Source organism: Delphinapterus leucas, chromosome 10 (genome assembly GCF_059928025.1).
Source record: "Delphinapterus leucas isolate spDelLeu-1000000601 "Yukka" chromosome 10, BTC_Dleu_Yukka2, whole genome shotgun sequence".
In the NCBI taxonomy this organism is placed as follows: domain Eukaryota; kingdom Metazoa; phylum Chordata; class Mammalia; order Artiodactyla; family Monodontidae; genus Delphinapterus; species Delphinapterus leucas.
This window is the reverse complement of record NC_143138.1, coordinates 98211401-98224260: the sequence shown is the minus strand read 5'-3', so window position 1 is coordinate 98224260 and position 12860 is coordinate 98211401. Positions and strand designations below refer to the sequence as shown.

Genomic DNA, 12860 nt, shown 5'->3' with positions numbered 1-12860 from the left:
CTGTGTGGGCTCAGAGCTGAGAACCGCTGGGGTCAAATCCTAGCTCGGCCACTTACTAGCTGTGTGACCTGGTTTCTCCAGGCCTCCCTGTGCACATGGGAATAATAACAGCCCGACCCCTAGGGAGCCATGAAGATGCAACCGAGGACGCACGTGCAGAGCTTGGTAAAGAGCTAGCAAAGTCACCGCTGCAGCTGCCGAGGCTGCCTGGTGGTCCATCTGGGCATCGGGGAGGCTCGTCTGCCAGTGCCTGTCCTCAAGGGGGGAGGGGAGGGGGCTAGGCCACCAGAGACAGCCAGCAAGCAAAAAGTCATTTCTAATGCGCTCCCACAATCGGCATCCTATGGGAGTTGCTGCGAATCACCGTGCAATGGTTGCCGCGTTTGGGGGCACAGGGAGGACGGGGTGTTGAGGATGTTTTAATATTGTAGTAAAATACACGTAACTTAAAATTTATCATCTTAGCCATTTTAGTGTACAGTTCAGTGTCATCAAGTACATTCACATTGTACAACCATCACCACCACCCATCTCCAGAACATTTCATCTTCCCCAAGTGCAGCTCTGTCCCCATCAGACACTAACTCCTCCCCCCCTCCCCCAGCCCCTGGCGCCCACCCTTCTACTTTCTGTGTCTATAAATTTGACTACTCAAGGGACCTCGTGTAAGTGGAATCACACAGTATCTGTCCTTTTTTGTCTGGCTTATTTCACTTAGCATAATGTCCTCAAGGTTCATCCATGTTGTAACATGCGTCAGAATTTCCTTCCTTTTTAAGGCTGAATAATATTCCACTGTATGTGTAGATCACATTTTGCTTATCTCTTCATCTGTCAGTGGACACTTGGGTTGCGTCCACCTTTTTGCTACTGTGAATAATCCTGCTGTGGACACAGGTGTACAAATATCTTCTCAGGTCTCTCGCTTTCAGTTCCTTTGGGTGTATACCCAGAAGTAAAATTGCTGGATCATATGGTAATTCTATGTGCAGGTTTTTGAGGAACCTCCACACTGGTTTCCACAGTAGCTGCACCATCTTACATTCCCACCAACAGTGCACAAGGGTTCCAATTTCTCCACATCCTCGCCAGCACTTGTTTTCTGTTTTGTTTTGGATAATGGCCATCCTCATGAGTGTGAGGCAGTACCTGCTAGCTATGTTTCTTTTCATCTCATTTTTGCAGATGTTATTTATAACTTGTCACTCTTCAAGTCATCATTCCTTGGTCTTAGCTCTTGGTCAAGCATCCCAAAACAGGAGCTCTTGGTCAAGCATCCCAAAACAGGAGCATGAATTGTCCTCTCAAAGTTACACCCATAGCTGCACCCAGCACTCCCAAAGGGCTTAGTGCCCATACAGGGAAATGTGCTGGATACGGTGTGGCACTAGGAATCAGGGGAATTGGGGGTAGCCCCAGGCCTGCCCCCCTGCAGGTCTGTGATGAGGAGCAAATCACTTCCCCCCGGGCCTGCTTCCTGCCCCTCAAAACCAACGCCTTAACTCCCTTACAGAATTAGAGCCCTGGAGAGCAAGCCTCATGGAGAGTCTACAGCAATAGTAAAACCTCTGGGTTTGTCAAGATAAAAAAAGCCAAAAGAAAAAAGGGGCCGGTCCCTGCTTCTTAATAATGCACGTAGGCGATTTTAGAGCTCAAGTTCATGATAACAAATTGAATTACGGAGGAGGCAGCTCTGCCATTTGCAACCATAGATTGTTTGAAATCCTTTTAGGGGAAAATTAAAATATTTCACAGAGGGTAATGAAATGCTGCCTGTTTCACAGGCATAACTGCTTAGCTCTCTTGGGCGAATAAGTAATTAGGCATTTTTATTTTAGTCTTCCATGTCATCATCTTCTTTCATCAGTGGAAGGGAAAAAACTGTTGTGGAAGATACATAAAACCCTGGAAATCACCAGAAGGTTAATTATAAAATTGTAAAAAAAAAATGATAAGTAAATAAATATATAAATTTTAAAAACACAACATAACTGCATACTGCAGAGACTAAGGGGCGTACTTTGAATTTCTTTTCCCAAACATCAGAAAGGGGAAACTGTCAGATTCCTCTGCTTCCAGATCAAATCCCACCGAAGAGCTTGGGTGTGGGGAGGCTTCCAAGGCCCATGATGCCTGGACGTAGTTGAACATGGCATGGAGCAGGGAGGGTGTTCTAAGGCTTGACCCGTGGCCCCCAGACCCCCTCTGAGGGACCTGCAGCTCTGCCTTGCTCTACCATCCTTCACCACCATCCACCATCCACTTGAAGGAGTGGGTTGATCTTTCTCTCAGCTAGAAATCATCAGCTAGAGCCTCTCCATTTTACAGATGGGGAAACTGAGGACAAGAGCTTAGGGTCTAAGGGTATGTACGCCTAGGCCAATGCCAATGACCCGACAGGGCTCGGGTCTGCTCCCAGGGCCCGAGTCCTAACTGTGGATGGGGCAGTTGGCCAGGGACATATCCTATTGCCATCCTGCCCCCCTCACAGCCAGTCCATGCAGCATCTTCTAGACTCCATCTTCTTGCCTGCTGCTCTTTGGAACAACACGAAGGGTTCCTGTGCAAGGCTGGTCTGAGACCCACAAAGAACCCCTCATGGCGGGGTCGGGGGACACAGAATGCTCATAGATATTATTCCTCTTCAATATCTCTCTGGTCTTTGGGTTTATCCGTGGTGGCTTTTACCACTCCCAAAGCCAGCTCCACCTGAGTCGCTGCACGTTAATTTTATACCAGTGGTCTGAGTGTGTATATGCACGTGTGGCGGCTGCCCATGGGAGGTGAGTTTACCTGCCTTATGAACTTCCCTCAGCCGCCTGCCAGTCCCACCATTAGCGCCCACGTGGAGGCGTCTCGTTCTTACCCATTCGCCTGTGCCTCCCGCACCCCAGACTGGCCTGCGTTGAGCCACCCAGCAAACAATGAGTAAATGCCTACTGTGTGCCGGGCTCTGTGCTGCCCCGAGAACCCAGGGGGGAAAGAATACAGCAACTCCTACTCGGGGTGACAAACCCACAAAGCAATTCTCAAAGACAAGGAAATATCTGTGCTGGTCCTTAAAGGGCAAGGAGGATTTTGCCTGGCAGGGAAGGAGGAAGCAGGGGTGAAGGCACAGAGGCATGAAACAGCTCGTGTTCGGGCAGCCGCACGAAGAAGTGAGAGGCGCTGGGGAGATGTGGTCGGTGGTTTGACTGAGGCTCAGGGCAGGGGCTGTGGTGTCCAGTTAAAAAGAAATGAACTAACACTGTGAATGGGGATGACTCTCAAAAATTGAACGTTCCATGAGTGAAGCAAGCTACGGAAGAATATGTACAGCCTCCTTACATGACGTTTTCAACATGCAAAACAGTGCTGCACATATGTACGTTAGGTCAAACTACATGAAATTGCCAATGGTTGGCCATTGTGACGTACCAAAATAGCAGTTGCATTTGGTTCAACCTCGACTGAAGTCACAAGGGACATTGCATCCAGAGCACAGAATACTACCCAGTCATGAAAAGGAACACGCTCCTGACACATGCAACAGCTTGTCTGCATTGCCAGGGGATTGTGCTGAGTGAAAAGAAGCCCGTCTCCGAAGGTTACATACTGTATGATTCCATTTATATAACATGCTCAAAATGACAGAATCATGGGGCTGGAGAACAGCTTAGTGGTTGCCAGGGGCAGGGACGGGGAAGGGAGGGAGGTGACTGCAGTCATATAAGGGTGGCACAGGGAGTGCTGTGATAAACTGTTGTGTGTCTTGATGACGGTTGTCATGGGAATCTACATGTGATGCCGTTGCTCAGAACTAAACACACACACACGCACACACACACACACACACGCACACACGCACACATACACACACGCACGCACACACAGGAGTACACTAAAACTGGTGAAATCTGAATCCAGCGGGTTAGATTGTATCAGTGTCAACATCTTGGTTGTGCCATTGTGCTACAGTCATACAGGAAGTGAGCACTGGGGGAAACGGGATGAAGGATGTGTGACATCTCTCTGTGTTATTTCTTATTGCCTGTGAAACTAGCACTATCTCGAAATAAAAAGTTAAAACACACAGGGCAAGGATTAATGCCAAATTTAAGTTAGAGTTTCTTTCTGGGACAAGGGGTGCGTTATGCAGATGCAGAGGGGTACATGGGGGGTTCAACTTTATCTGTTAGGCTTTACTTCTTAAAAAAGAAAAATCTGAAGCAAACATGGCGTAGAACTAAGGTTCTCCAGAACTGGAGGGTCTGTGCACAAATTTTTTTTATCATTCGGTCACAGGTTTATTTTTGACATAGTTCATAATTTTTAAACAGCTGATCTTGCTTAATTCCCTTCAAACAGAGCCCGGATTGGGTCTGGGACGCAGAAGCCTGAGGTGGGGGGGAGGGGTGGCCCCACCCACAGGCAAGCGGCAGCCTGGTGAGCACCCCTCCTCTCCCCGCAGCCCCCGGAGAAGGAGGGCGCCCTGCCCAAGCAGGTGGGCAACAAAACAGAGTGCGGCCTGCTGGGCTTCGTGCTGGACCTGAAGCAGGACTACGAGTCTGTGCGCAGCCAGATGCCGGAGGAGAAGCTGTACAAGGTCTACACCTTCAACTCCGTGCGCAAGTCCATGAGCACCGTAATCAAGCTGCCCGACGAGAGCTTCCGCATGTACAGCAAGGGCGCTTCGGAGATCGTGCTCAAGAAGTAAGCGGTGCGGGAGCGGGGGGGGGGGGGGGCGGGGGGCGCAGGCACAGACCGCGGGGAGGGTCCCGCAGCAAGACCGCCTGCACGTGCCCTCCCCCAGGGCTTTTGCTACTGTTTCCTCTTAAAGGTTTCTGCAGGGAGTCCTCCCTAAGTCACTGGCTCATCAGGAAGTTCTTCCCATTATCCCTGTCAGAGCCCCTCACGTCACTCCCCTGAGTGTGGAGTTGGTAGACGGCGTGACTTTTCACTGTGAGCAGGTGTCCTCTGACTCCAGGTGCCAGAAGTAAGCCTGGAGAACTAAGCAAGTCAGCCCCCCTCTCTGGGCCCCAGTTTACCCATTTGTACCTTGAGGGGGACTCAACCCTGGTCACACATAGAATCGCCCCAGGGAGCTTTAAAAAAAAACCACTGATTCCTGGACTTGCCCCCAACAAACTGAATTGGAACCTCTGGCGTGGGGCCCGCAGTGTGTGTGTGTCGGGGGGGTTTATTCAGTGCTTTCCCAAGCCATCCTGATGCGCAGGCAGGGTCAGGAACCACTAGCGGAGGTTTCATGCCCTCTGAAAACCATTTTCGCTGTGGAACTATTTTTTTCAGATGAAATCTTGTGAAGATGAAACAGAGCAAAGTAGATCTGCTCTTGCTGAAATGGCCTGGGGCAGATATTACAACAAGGCCGCCTGATTTCTTTTTGGCTGGTCCTGATTTCATCCCTGCCTGGGGCCCAGGGGCCAGGACCACCCCTGAAGCATTATGGGAGATGGTCTGGACGAGCCCTGGATGACCAACCACGGCCAGTGGGACGTCCGTCACTGGGGAGGTGGGGGTGAGCTCCGAGCCCGTCAGAGGGAGGGTCTTTGGGCCCTTGGCTGGACCTTACCCGGCCCCCTCCCACCTCCCCCAGGTGCTGCAAAATCCTCAACGGGGCGGGTGAGCCCCGGGTCTTCCGGCCCCGCGACCGGGATGAGATGGTGAAGAAGGTGATTGAGCCCATGGCCTGCGACGGGCTCCGCACCATCTGCGTGGCTTACCGCGACTTACCCGGCAGCCCCGAGCCCGACTGGGACAACGAGAATGACATCCTCAACGACCTCACCTGTATCTGCGTGGTGGGCATCGAGGACCCCGTGCGGCCCGAGGCAGGTGCCCCGCCGTGGAGCTTGGGGAAGGGGGTGAAGCTGGGTGTCTAGCCTGCTGGGTGACCTGGAGTACGTCGCCTCACCCCTCTAAGCCTCAGTTTCCCTGCAAGGCCCACGGGGTCTTCTCTGTACCTACTCCTAAACATTCAGGCTCTTAAGGCTAGCATAGCCACACTTACCTGCTTGGGACATGGGGTGCAACCCACAGCCTGCCAGCCGGCGTTGCTCTACCGTGAAGGCTGCCCTGCCCTAGAAGCCTCAGAGGAGCCAGGATCTCCTGTCCAAACCCATAGGCCCAGATTCAAGGGTCCCTGCAAAGGAGACACCCAATAACAAAGGTTACCACACTCAAGAAGACCCCAAATGTGGGCATCCCCATCAGCATTTAGAGTTCTCCCCATCCAGACCAAGTTTACTAGTTAGTTTTCCCTAGTGATGCAGCGGGCAGTCTGCCTCTATCAGGTTTCCAGGGGAACAGAGCTGGAAAGTTAACCAAAGGTCAAATTCTCAAGCAGAAGGGAAGGGGCGGGTGACAGCATCCCCTCCCCGTAAAGATCGAGAAAAGTGATGTAATATGTGCACCTACTGGGGTGCTCAGATGACAGTGGGTCTTCAGTCTCCTTTAGCTGAATCTGCATCTGGGGGGAAAGCCAAGAATTCAGTGCCGGGAATTTGCAGGGTTGGGGAAGGATGGGACGTGCGTGGTCGGTCGAGCTGCCCAGGCTGGGAAGAGGGTGTGGGAAGAGGAGAGAGCTGCCTCGAATCTCCGAAATGCTGCTGTGGGCAGGCAGAGTGAGCGAGCTCACCCTGGGAGCCCGGGAGGCAAGGCACAGGAGCGGCTGGCCTCCTCTTCCTCGAGGACTAATGCTGCTGGGCCCAGATTGGCCTTGGCAGTGGGATTTGGTGATGCTGCCCCTTGGGACTGTTTCTGACCAGGATTCTTGGCCCCCTTAATCAATAGAAATTGATAGGAGGCCATACAAGAAATTCAGGCAAGGCTTTATTGGGGCTCCTGCTGCAGCAGGGGGGAGTGAGAACAAGTAACAGGTTCCTTTGCTCTTGGCTCCTTCTGTGGGGTGACGGTAGGGGTGTGTCCAGGGGTCGGGCCGAAGGGGGGGCTTAGGTGGTCTGCCCACCCCTTTGGTGGTGCTGTGTGCAGGGGGCATGCCCAGTACCCTGCTTTTGCTCTCAACTCTTGTGAAGTGGCAGTTGCGTTCTTTTGGTCTTTTTTGTATCTTGTTGTCTATAATTTGCCCCAAATGGGCATGCACGCGGTTATTTTTGGTCGCTTATAGTTTCTTTGTATGTCGTTGCTTGAGGAGACGTCTGTCCAGGTGCAAGCACTGCAGCAAACGGTCCCAGGTCCCAGCCTGTCTCAGGGCCGCCTTCCTCCACCAAGGGCAACTTCAGTGTCCCCCGCTTACCCTGACACCATCCTCCGGGGCCTCTGGCTGTTCCCTGCTCCTCCTGGAGCCTCCATGTCCCCTTCTTTCAAGTGAAAGGGAGCAGGCAAGATGCCCTCCAAGCTCCTGGCCCCTCTGTTTTAAGACTCTGCGTTCCAAAGACTAAGTGAAACTTGAAGGTCACAGACGTGGACTTTCACATTTAGGCAGCAGGGAGAGGGGTCAAAAGGGTGAGTTCGGGCATCAGATAGACCTGGGATTTTGAGTCCCGTGGCATTACGAGCTGTGTGACCTTGGGCCAGTTACGTAACCTCTCTGAGCCTCCATTTCCTCATCTGAAGACTAGGGACAATAATAGTATTCTACACACATGCACACACACACACACACACATACCTCCTCACTCCCACCCCAAGCCTAAAACAGCAGGGCTGGGAACACGTTCAGCCTATGTCGGAGAAAGGGGGCCTGGTTCCAACCCCAGCTCTGCCACTAACAAGCCACTTCTCCTCTCTGTGCCTCAGTCCCCTCATCTGTAAAATGGGTGGTCGGCCTGGGGGCCCCTCAGGTCCCATCCAGCTCTAAGGTTCTGAGCCAGCTGCCTGGGAGGCTTACTCTCATGCCTTTCTTTGCTTCCCTCCGTCAACACATCCCTGTGGGTGACCTTCTCTCTCCCCTGGGCTCACCCTGGGATGTGGATTTGGAAGCTGTAACTGTGTTGGAGGACAGGGACGTACTGGAGGGACACAGCAGTCTAGGGACATGGGTTCTCATCCCGCCCCTGCCGCTCCTTCACAGAAGACCTCCGGTGTATCACTGCCCCGGGCCTCAGTTTTTCCATCTGAACAATAAGAAAGTTGGACGTCAACAAGTGAGGGGCACAGTGGAGTTACTGGTGATGCTGCCTGAAAGTATGAAAGCTCAGGGACTTCCCTGGCAGTCCAGTGGTTAGGACTCCGGGCTTCCACTGCAGGGGGCATGGGTTCTATCCCTGGACAGGGAACTAAGATCCCCGCATGCTGCATGGCACAGGGAAAAAAAGAAAAACAAAAGAAAGTATTAAAGCTCTGACCTGTTGACTCAGCATCTCCCATGGGGTGGGGGTGGACGCAGAGCCTCAGGAGACAGGCAGGTATGGTTTTTGATTTGTTTGGTTGTTTTAGGCTTGGTGATATATCATCGCCAAATTCAAAAGGTTCGATAGCACAAACAGGGTGAAGTAGCCCCCCATGCCACCACCAGACCCCAGTGACCACCTCCGAGGCAGCCACAGTCACCAGTTTCTCGGGTGACCTTTGGAGAGGGTCCCTGCCTCTGGTGAGCATGTGTGTGTATGTTGCCAGGACAACCGTGAGGCCGGCCAGAGAAAAAAATCCCCACCCAGACCGCCTCTAGGGTCCCACAAGCCTGGTCAGATTCATTTGCTGCAGGAAAAGAAACTCGGCCTCCCTCCCTTAGTTTCCCCGTCTGTCAAGGGAAAGAAGCTCCTATTCCCTTCCTCCCTTGAGAAGACAAAGGACAGAACAGATAAAAACAGGGTTGCAAATCCCCCTCCCCCAAGATGCTACAGTGGTGCCTTTTCCAAGTCTGATGGAAGCCACTGAGGATGAAGCCATCAGGAGAGCAGCGGCCTGCGATTTGCCGGGTTATCCGGGGCTGTTTGGAACCCTCGAAGTCACAGACAACTGCTGTCGCCACAAACAACAGATGTTTAAAAGCCTTTATTTAATGAAAACAGGAAGCACCCATTTCCTGGCTGGTTTTCCTCAGTGAGAAATATCTAGGATAATTTTAGCAAAAGAAGGAATCTTTTTTTACGGCTATTTTATCTATGGGGAAAGCACATTTCAACCAGATCAATGCCTCTGGGGCTCGGGTCTTCATCCTCTCTGCACCCTCCCTGCCCGGAACAGTTAGATGTTCCATAGCTGTTCGTTGCATAAATGAGTGAGTGAAGCGATAAAAGGAAGGGCTGAGCAGCTGCAGGAGGTGTCCCACTGGGTTGGAGGGACCAAGGATAGCTTGCTGAACAGAGAGCATTTCATGTGCAAGATGGGAAAGATTTGTGACACACAGAGATTCAGGGAGAGAGGGCATCCCAGGGGGAGAGGGCATCCCAGGCAGAGGGGACAGCACAGGCAAAAGCACAGAGGTGGGGAGGGATGCTACGTGTTTGGGGACTAGTGAAAACCCTAGCTGGGTTTATGAGAGAAGAGGCTGGGAAGGGAGCTTGGAGCCAAACTGTAGAGGGTTTGCATGTGCCCGTCCAAATCCATTCACCCGGGTCAGGCTTCGAGGGACTTAAGCACAAAGGTGTTTCACAGTGACCCACATTGACCAAGCACCTACCCTGCACGAGGCCCCTGAGAGGGTTCTGAGCGGCTGGCAGCCCCTGCCCTCCAGACCCATAGCCTAGTGAAACGAAGGTGTAAAACCTTCCAGAGTGTACAAACCAGACAGGACTGAAGCACGACAAGGTCATCCAGTTAGGGGCCCATTGCCTATAAAGGAAGTGGAGTAACTCTTGGTGGCCAGGGGAGGCTCCTCCGGTGTTTCCAGATCTGTCCTGAATCCCCCCCACACCTTCAAGGCAGGTCACAGGCCCTTAATATACCTGATCCAAGGGTCATGGTGGGGAGCCCAGCCCATCCCACCGCCCCAGACACCTGCGCCTCCAAGTGCTCTAGATGCCCGCTGCACCCCCATCACACACCCTGCATCTGTATCCTTCCTCTGTGTCCCTGTACCCACCCTGAAGCGGAAAGAGCAAACAAGGGAGCCCGGGGTCAAGCATCTTGCCAGCCTCCTCCACCCACACATCACCAACATGTGCTGGCCCTGAGCTTGGTGACCTTTGCTGCTGTCACAGAATTCTCCAGCCTCAGTGAAGGGCGGAGGCTATCACTCCATTTTACAGATGAGGAAACCAAGGCTTAGGTGGGAGCCCAGGGCAAAGCCCAGCCCAGCCTTTTGGCCCCTGAGCCCTCTCTCCACAGGGCAGAGACACTTCCACTGCACAGAGTAAAGTGTGCGGACCATAAAAATTAGCCTCCTCCTTTTTTCCCAGTCTGGCTTGTTCAGTGGAAGCCCAGAGGGTAGGGATTCCAAGCAGGCAGATTTCAGCTTCCTGAGACAGTCTTGAAAACAGAAGTCTTCCTAAAACATGGCACCCATCACCTCACTCCCAGTTCAGAACTTGCCATGCCTCCCAGGCCTGAAGGAACAAGGCCCTGACTCCCACACCTTTGGACCTGAAGCCCCTCTCCAGCTCCAAGGCCACCGGCCCCTACCCCACATCTTCCCCTGGCCTCAGCCACCCAGATCACCCGCAGCAGTGTCTGCAGTACCCTCCCCTTCTCTGTGTACCTCACGGGACAGTTGTCTGCAGCCAGGACCACAATGAACTGGTCATCTCTGCAGCCCCAGCATGGGCACAGTGCCAGGCATCAGAGCCTCAGTTAGTGTTGGCTGAAAAGAAGCAGATCAAGTATCCCCTCCTCCAGGAAGCTCCCACAGATTTCTTCTCCCCACACACTTCCTTCTAAAGTAACAGTGTGCTCCGCTGTGCTCCCAGAACTCTTTGTACACATCTTTACCAAAGACCCTGTCTCTGTACAAGAGAATGGGTCTGACCCAAAGTCACTGCTCTCTTATCCGAAAAAAGAACGATTATGTGAAAGGGGGACTTCCCTGGTGGTGCAGTGGTTAAGAATCCGCCTGCCAATGCAGGGGACATGGGTTCGAGCCCTGGTCCGGGAAGATCCCACATGCCGCGGAGCAACTAAACCCGTGAGCCACAACTACTGAGCCTGCAGTCTAGAGCCCACGTGCCACAACTCCTGAGCCCGCGTGCCACAACTACTGAAGCCCACGCACCTAGAGCCTGTGCCCCACAACAAGAGAAGCCAGCACAATGAGAAGCCCGTGCACTGCAACGAAGAGTAGCCCACGCTCACCACAACTAGAGAAAGCCTGCACGCAGCAATGAAGGCCCAACGCAGCCAAAAATAAATTAATTTTTTAAAAACGGAAAGATTATGTGAAAGGATACAATAGACTTGTTCTACCTTAGAGCAGTCAACCATAGAGGGGATGAGCACCTTGTCAACAGAGGCAAGTAAGTAGAGGCTCTCTGACCATCTGTCAGGGATGTGTGGGAGGAGATCTAGGCAATGAGCAGAGGGTCAGAGTCATGACCCAGAGTCCCTTCCAACTCCAAGCATCTTTTAAACAAGCATAACCTAAATTATTCCTTTCAGGGCAGAAGCCAGATGAGGTGTGTGTTCCCAAAAGAACAGCGGCTCTTTCCTGTCCCCTGGGCCAGGAGACGGCAGGGGGCTGCAGCCAGGTTACAGCCATTGTGAGGACATCGATAAATTATGTAAACGGGATCTTGGACCTTCCACATCCCCACTCCCTCCGGCTCTATAAAAGGAGGTCACGTTTGGTTATGTGAGCAGCCGCCATGGCACGAGGCAGAAGCCTTGCTCACGTGGCCCCAAGCCCTGAGTGGGCCCCAGAAGGCTCCTCCCCAGACTCTGGAAATACACTGAGAGGAGGCCCATGATCAGCTCGCCCCGCTCCAGCCCTTCAACAACAGGGAGATCACTACCTGCCACCACAGAGCCAGCCTGTTAGAGAACTCGGGGAGCTGGAGGGGCCTCCCCTAACCTTGACCTAGGCCCTGCCTGTGCCTGGCATTTGTTTCTCACTCCACCGCAGGATGGCCGTGCTCGGGAGTTGGGATTTTCTCTATCAGCGGCGGGGTGAAGGCCCAGAAAGGGAGCGGCACACAGGCTAAACCTGGGGCAGGTAGCTGGTGGTCAGGGTAGGGGCAAGATGGAAGAGGCGGGGCCAGAGGCAGGGAGACTGGGAAGGGACTGGGCAGTGACCTCTGCTTGAGATGGTGGTGTGGACGGGGTGTGGATAGAGGCAAGATACTTTCAGTGTCAGTTCTTGTTCTTAAAATTCCTGAGTGCAGAAAGGGACCGGTGGGCATAAGTTGTCCGCAGTCAGGTTTTGGACCAGCGTTCTAGCTCCTTGCACTCTTTGCTAGGGCTGCCATTACAGAGTACCACCAACAGCGGAATTGCGTTGTCTCCTGGTTCTGGAGGCTGGAGGTCTGAGATCGAGGTGTCGGCAGGGTTGGTTCCTTCTGAGGGCTGTGAGGGAGGCTCGGCCGCGGGCCTCTCCCCCAGCTTCCGGTGACAAGCTGGCAGTCTTCAGCACTGCTAGCATGTAGCAGCATCGCCCAGATCTCTCCCTGCCTCTTCCCATGATGATATCTTCCCTGTGTGTGTGTGTTTCTGTCCAGATTTCCCCTCTTTATGAGGACACGAGTCACATTGGATGCAGGCCCACCCTAATGGCCTCATCTTAACTTGATTACCTCTATAAAGAGCCTGTCTCCAAGGAAGGTCACATTCTGAGGTACTGGGTGTGAAGAGCTTTCTGGGGTGGGGGAGGGAGGGGGCGGGGAAACGACACAATTCAGCCCGTGACACCTTTAAACTCTCTCAGCAGTGACTTGTCAGGGTCGGGGTGGAAGTGAGTTCTCAGACCCCAGGATGTGGAAGAGGAGAGTCGGATTCAGGCCCCCCTTCCCACCAGGTCTGAGATTCTAAAG

The 12860-nt window shown here is 53.0% G+C and overlaps 1 protein-coding gene across 1 annotated transcript in view; it reads left to right on the top strand.

Annotated features, from left to right (window-relative positions):
- The window catches only part of ATP2B2 (ATPase plasma membrane Ca2+ transporting 2), a 211144-nt gene that overhangs the window by 172773 nt on the left and 25511 nt on the right, over window positions 1-12860 (top strand). The window contains exons 12-13 of the mRNA XM_089919712.1: window positions 4451-4692; window positions 5597-5831. Of these exons, the coding sequence (XP_089775838.1) occupies window positions 4451-4692; window positions 5597-5831 (477 nt within the window). The remainder of the gene's footprint in view (window positions 1-4450; window positions 4693-5596; window positions 5832-12860) is intronic.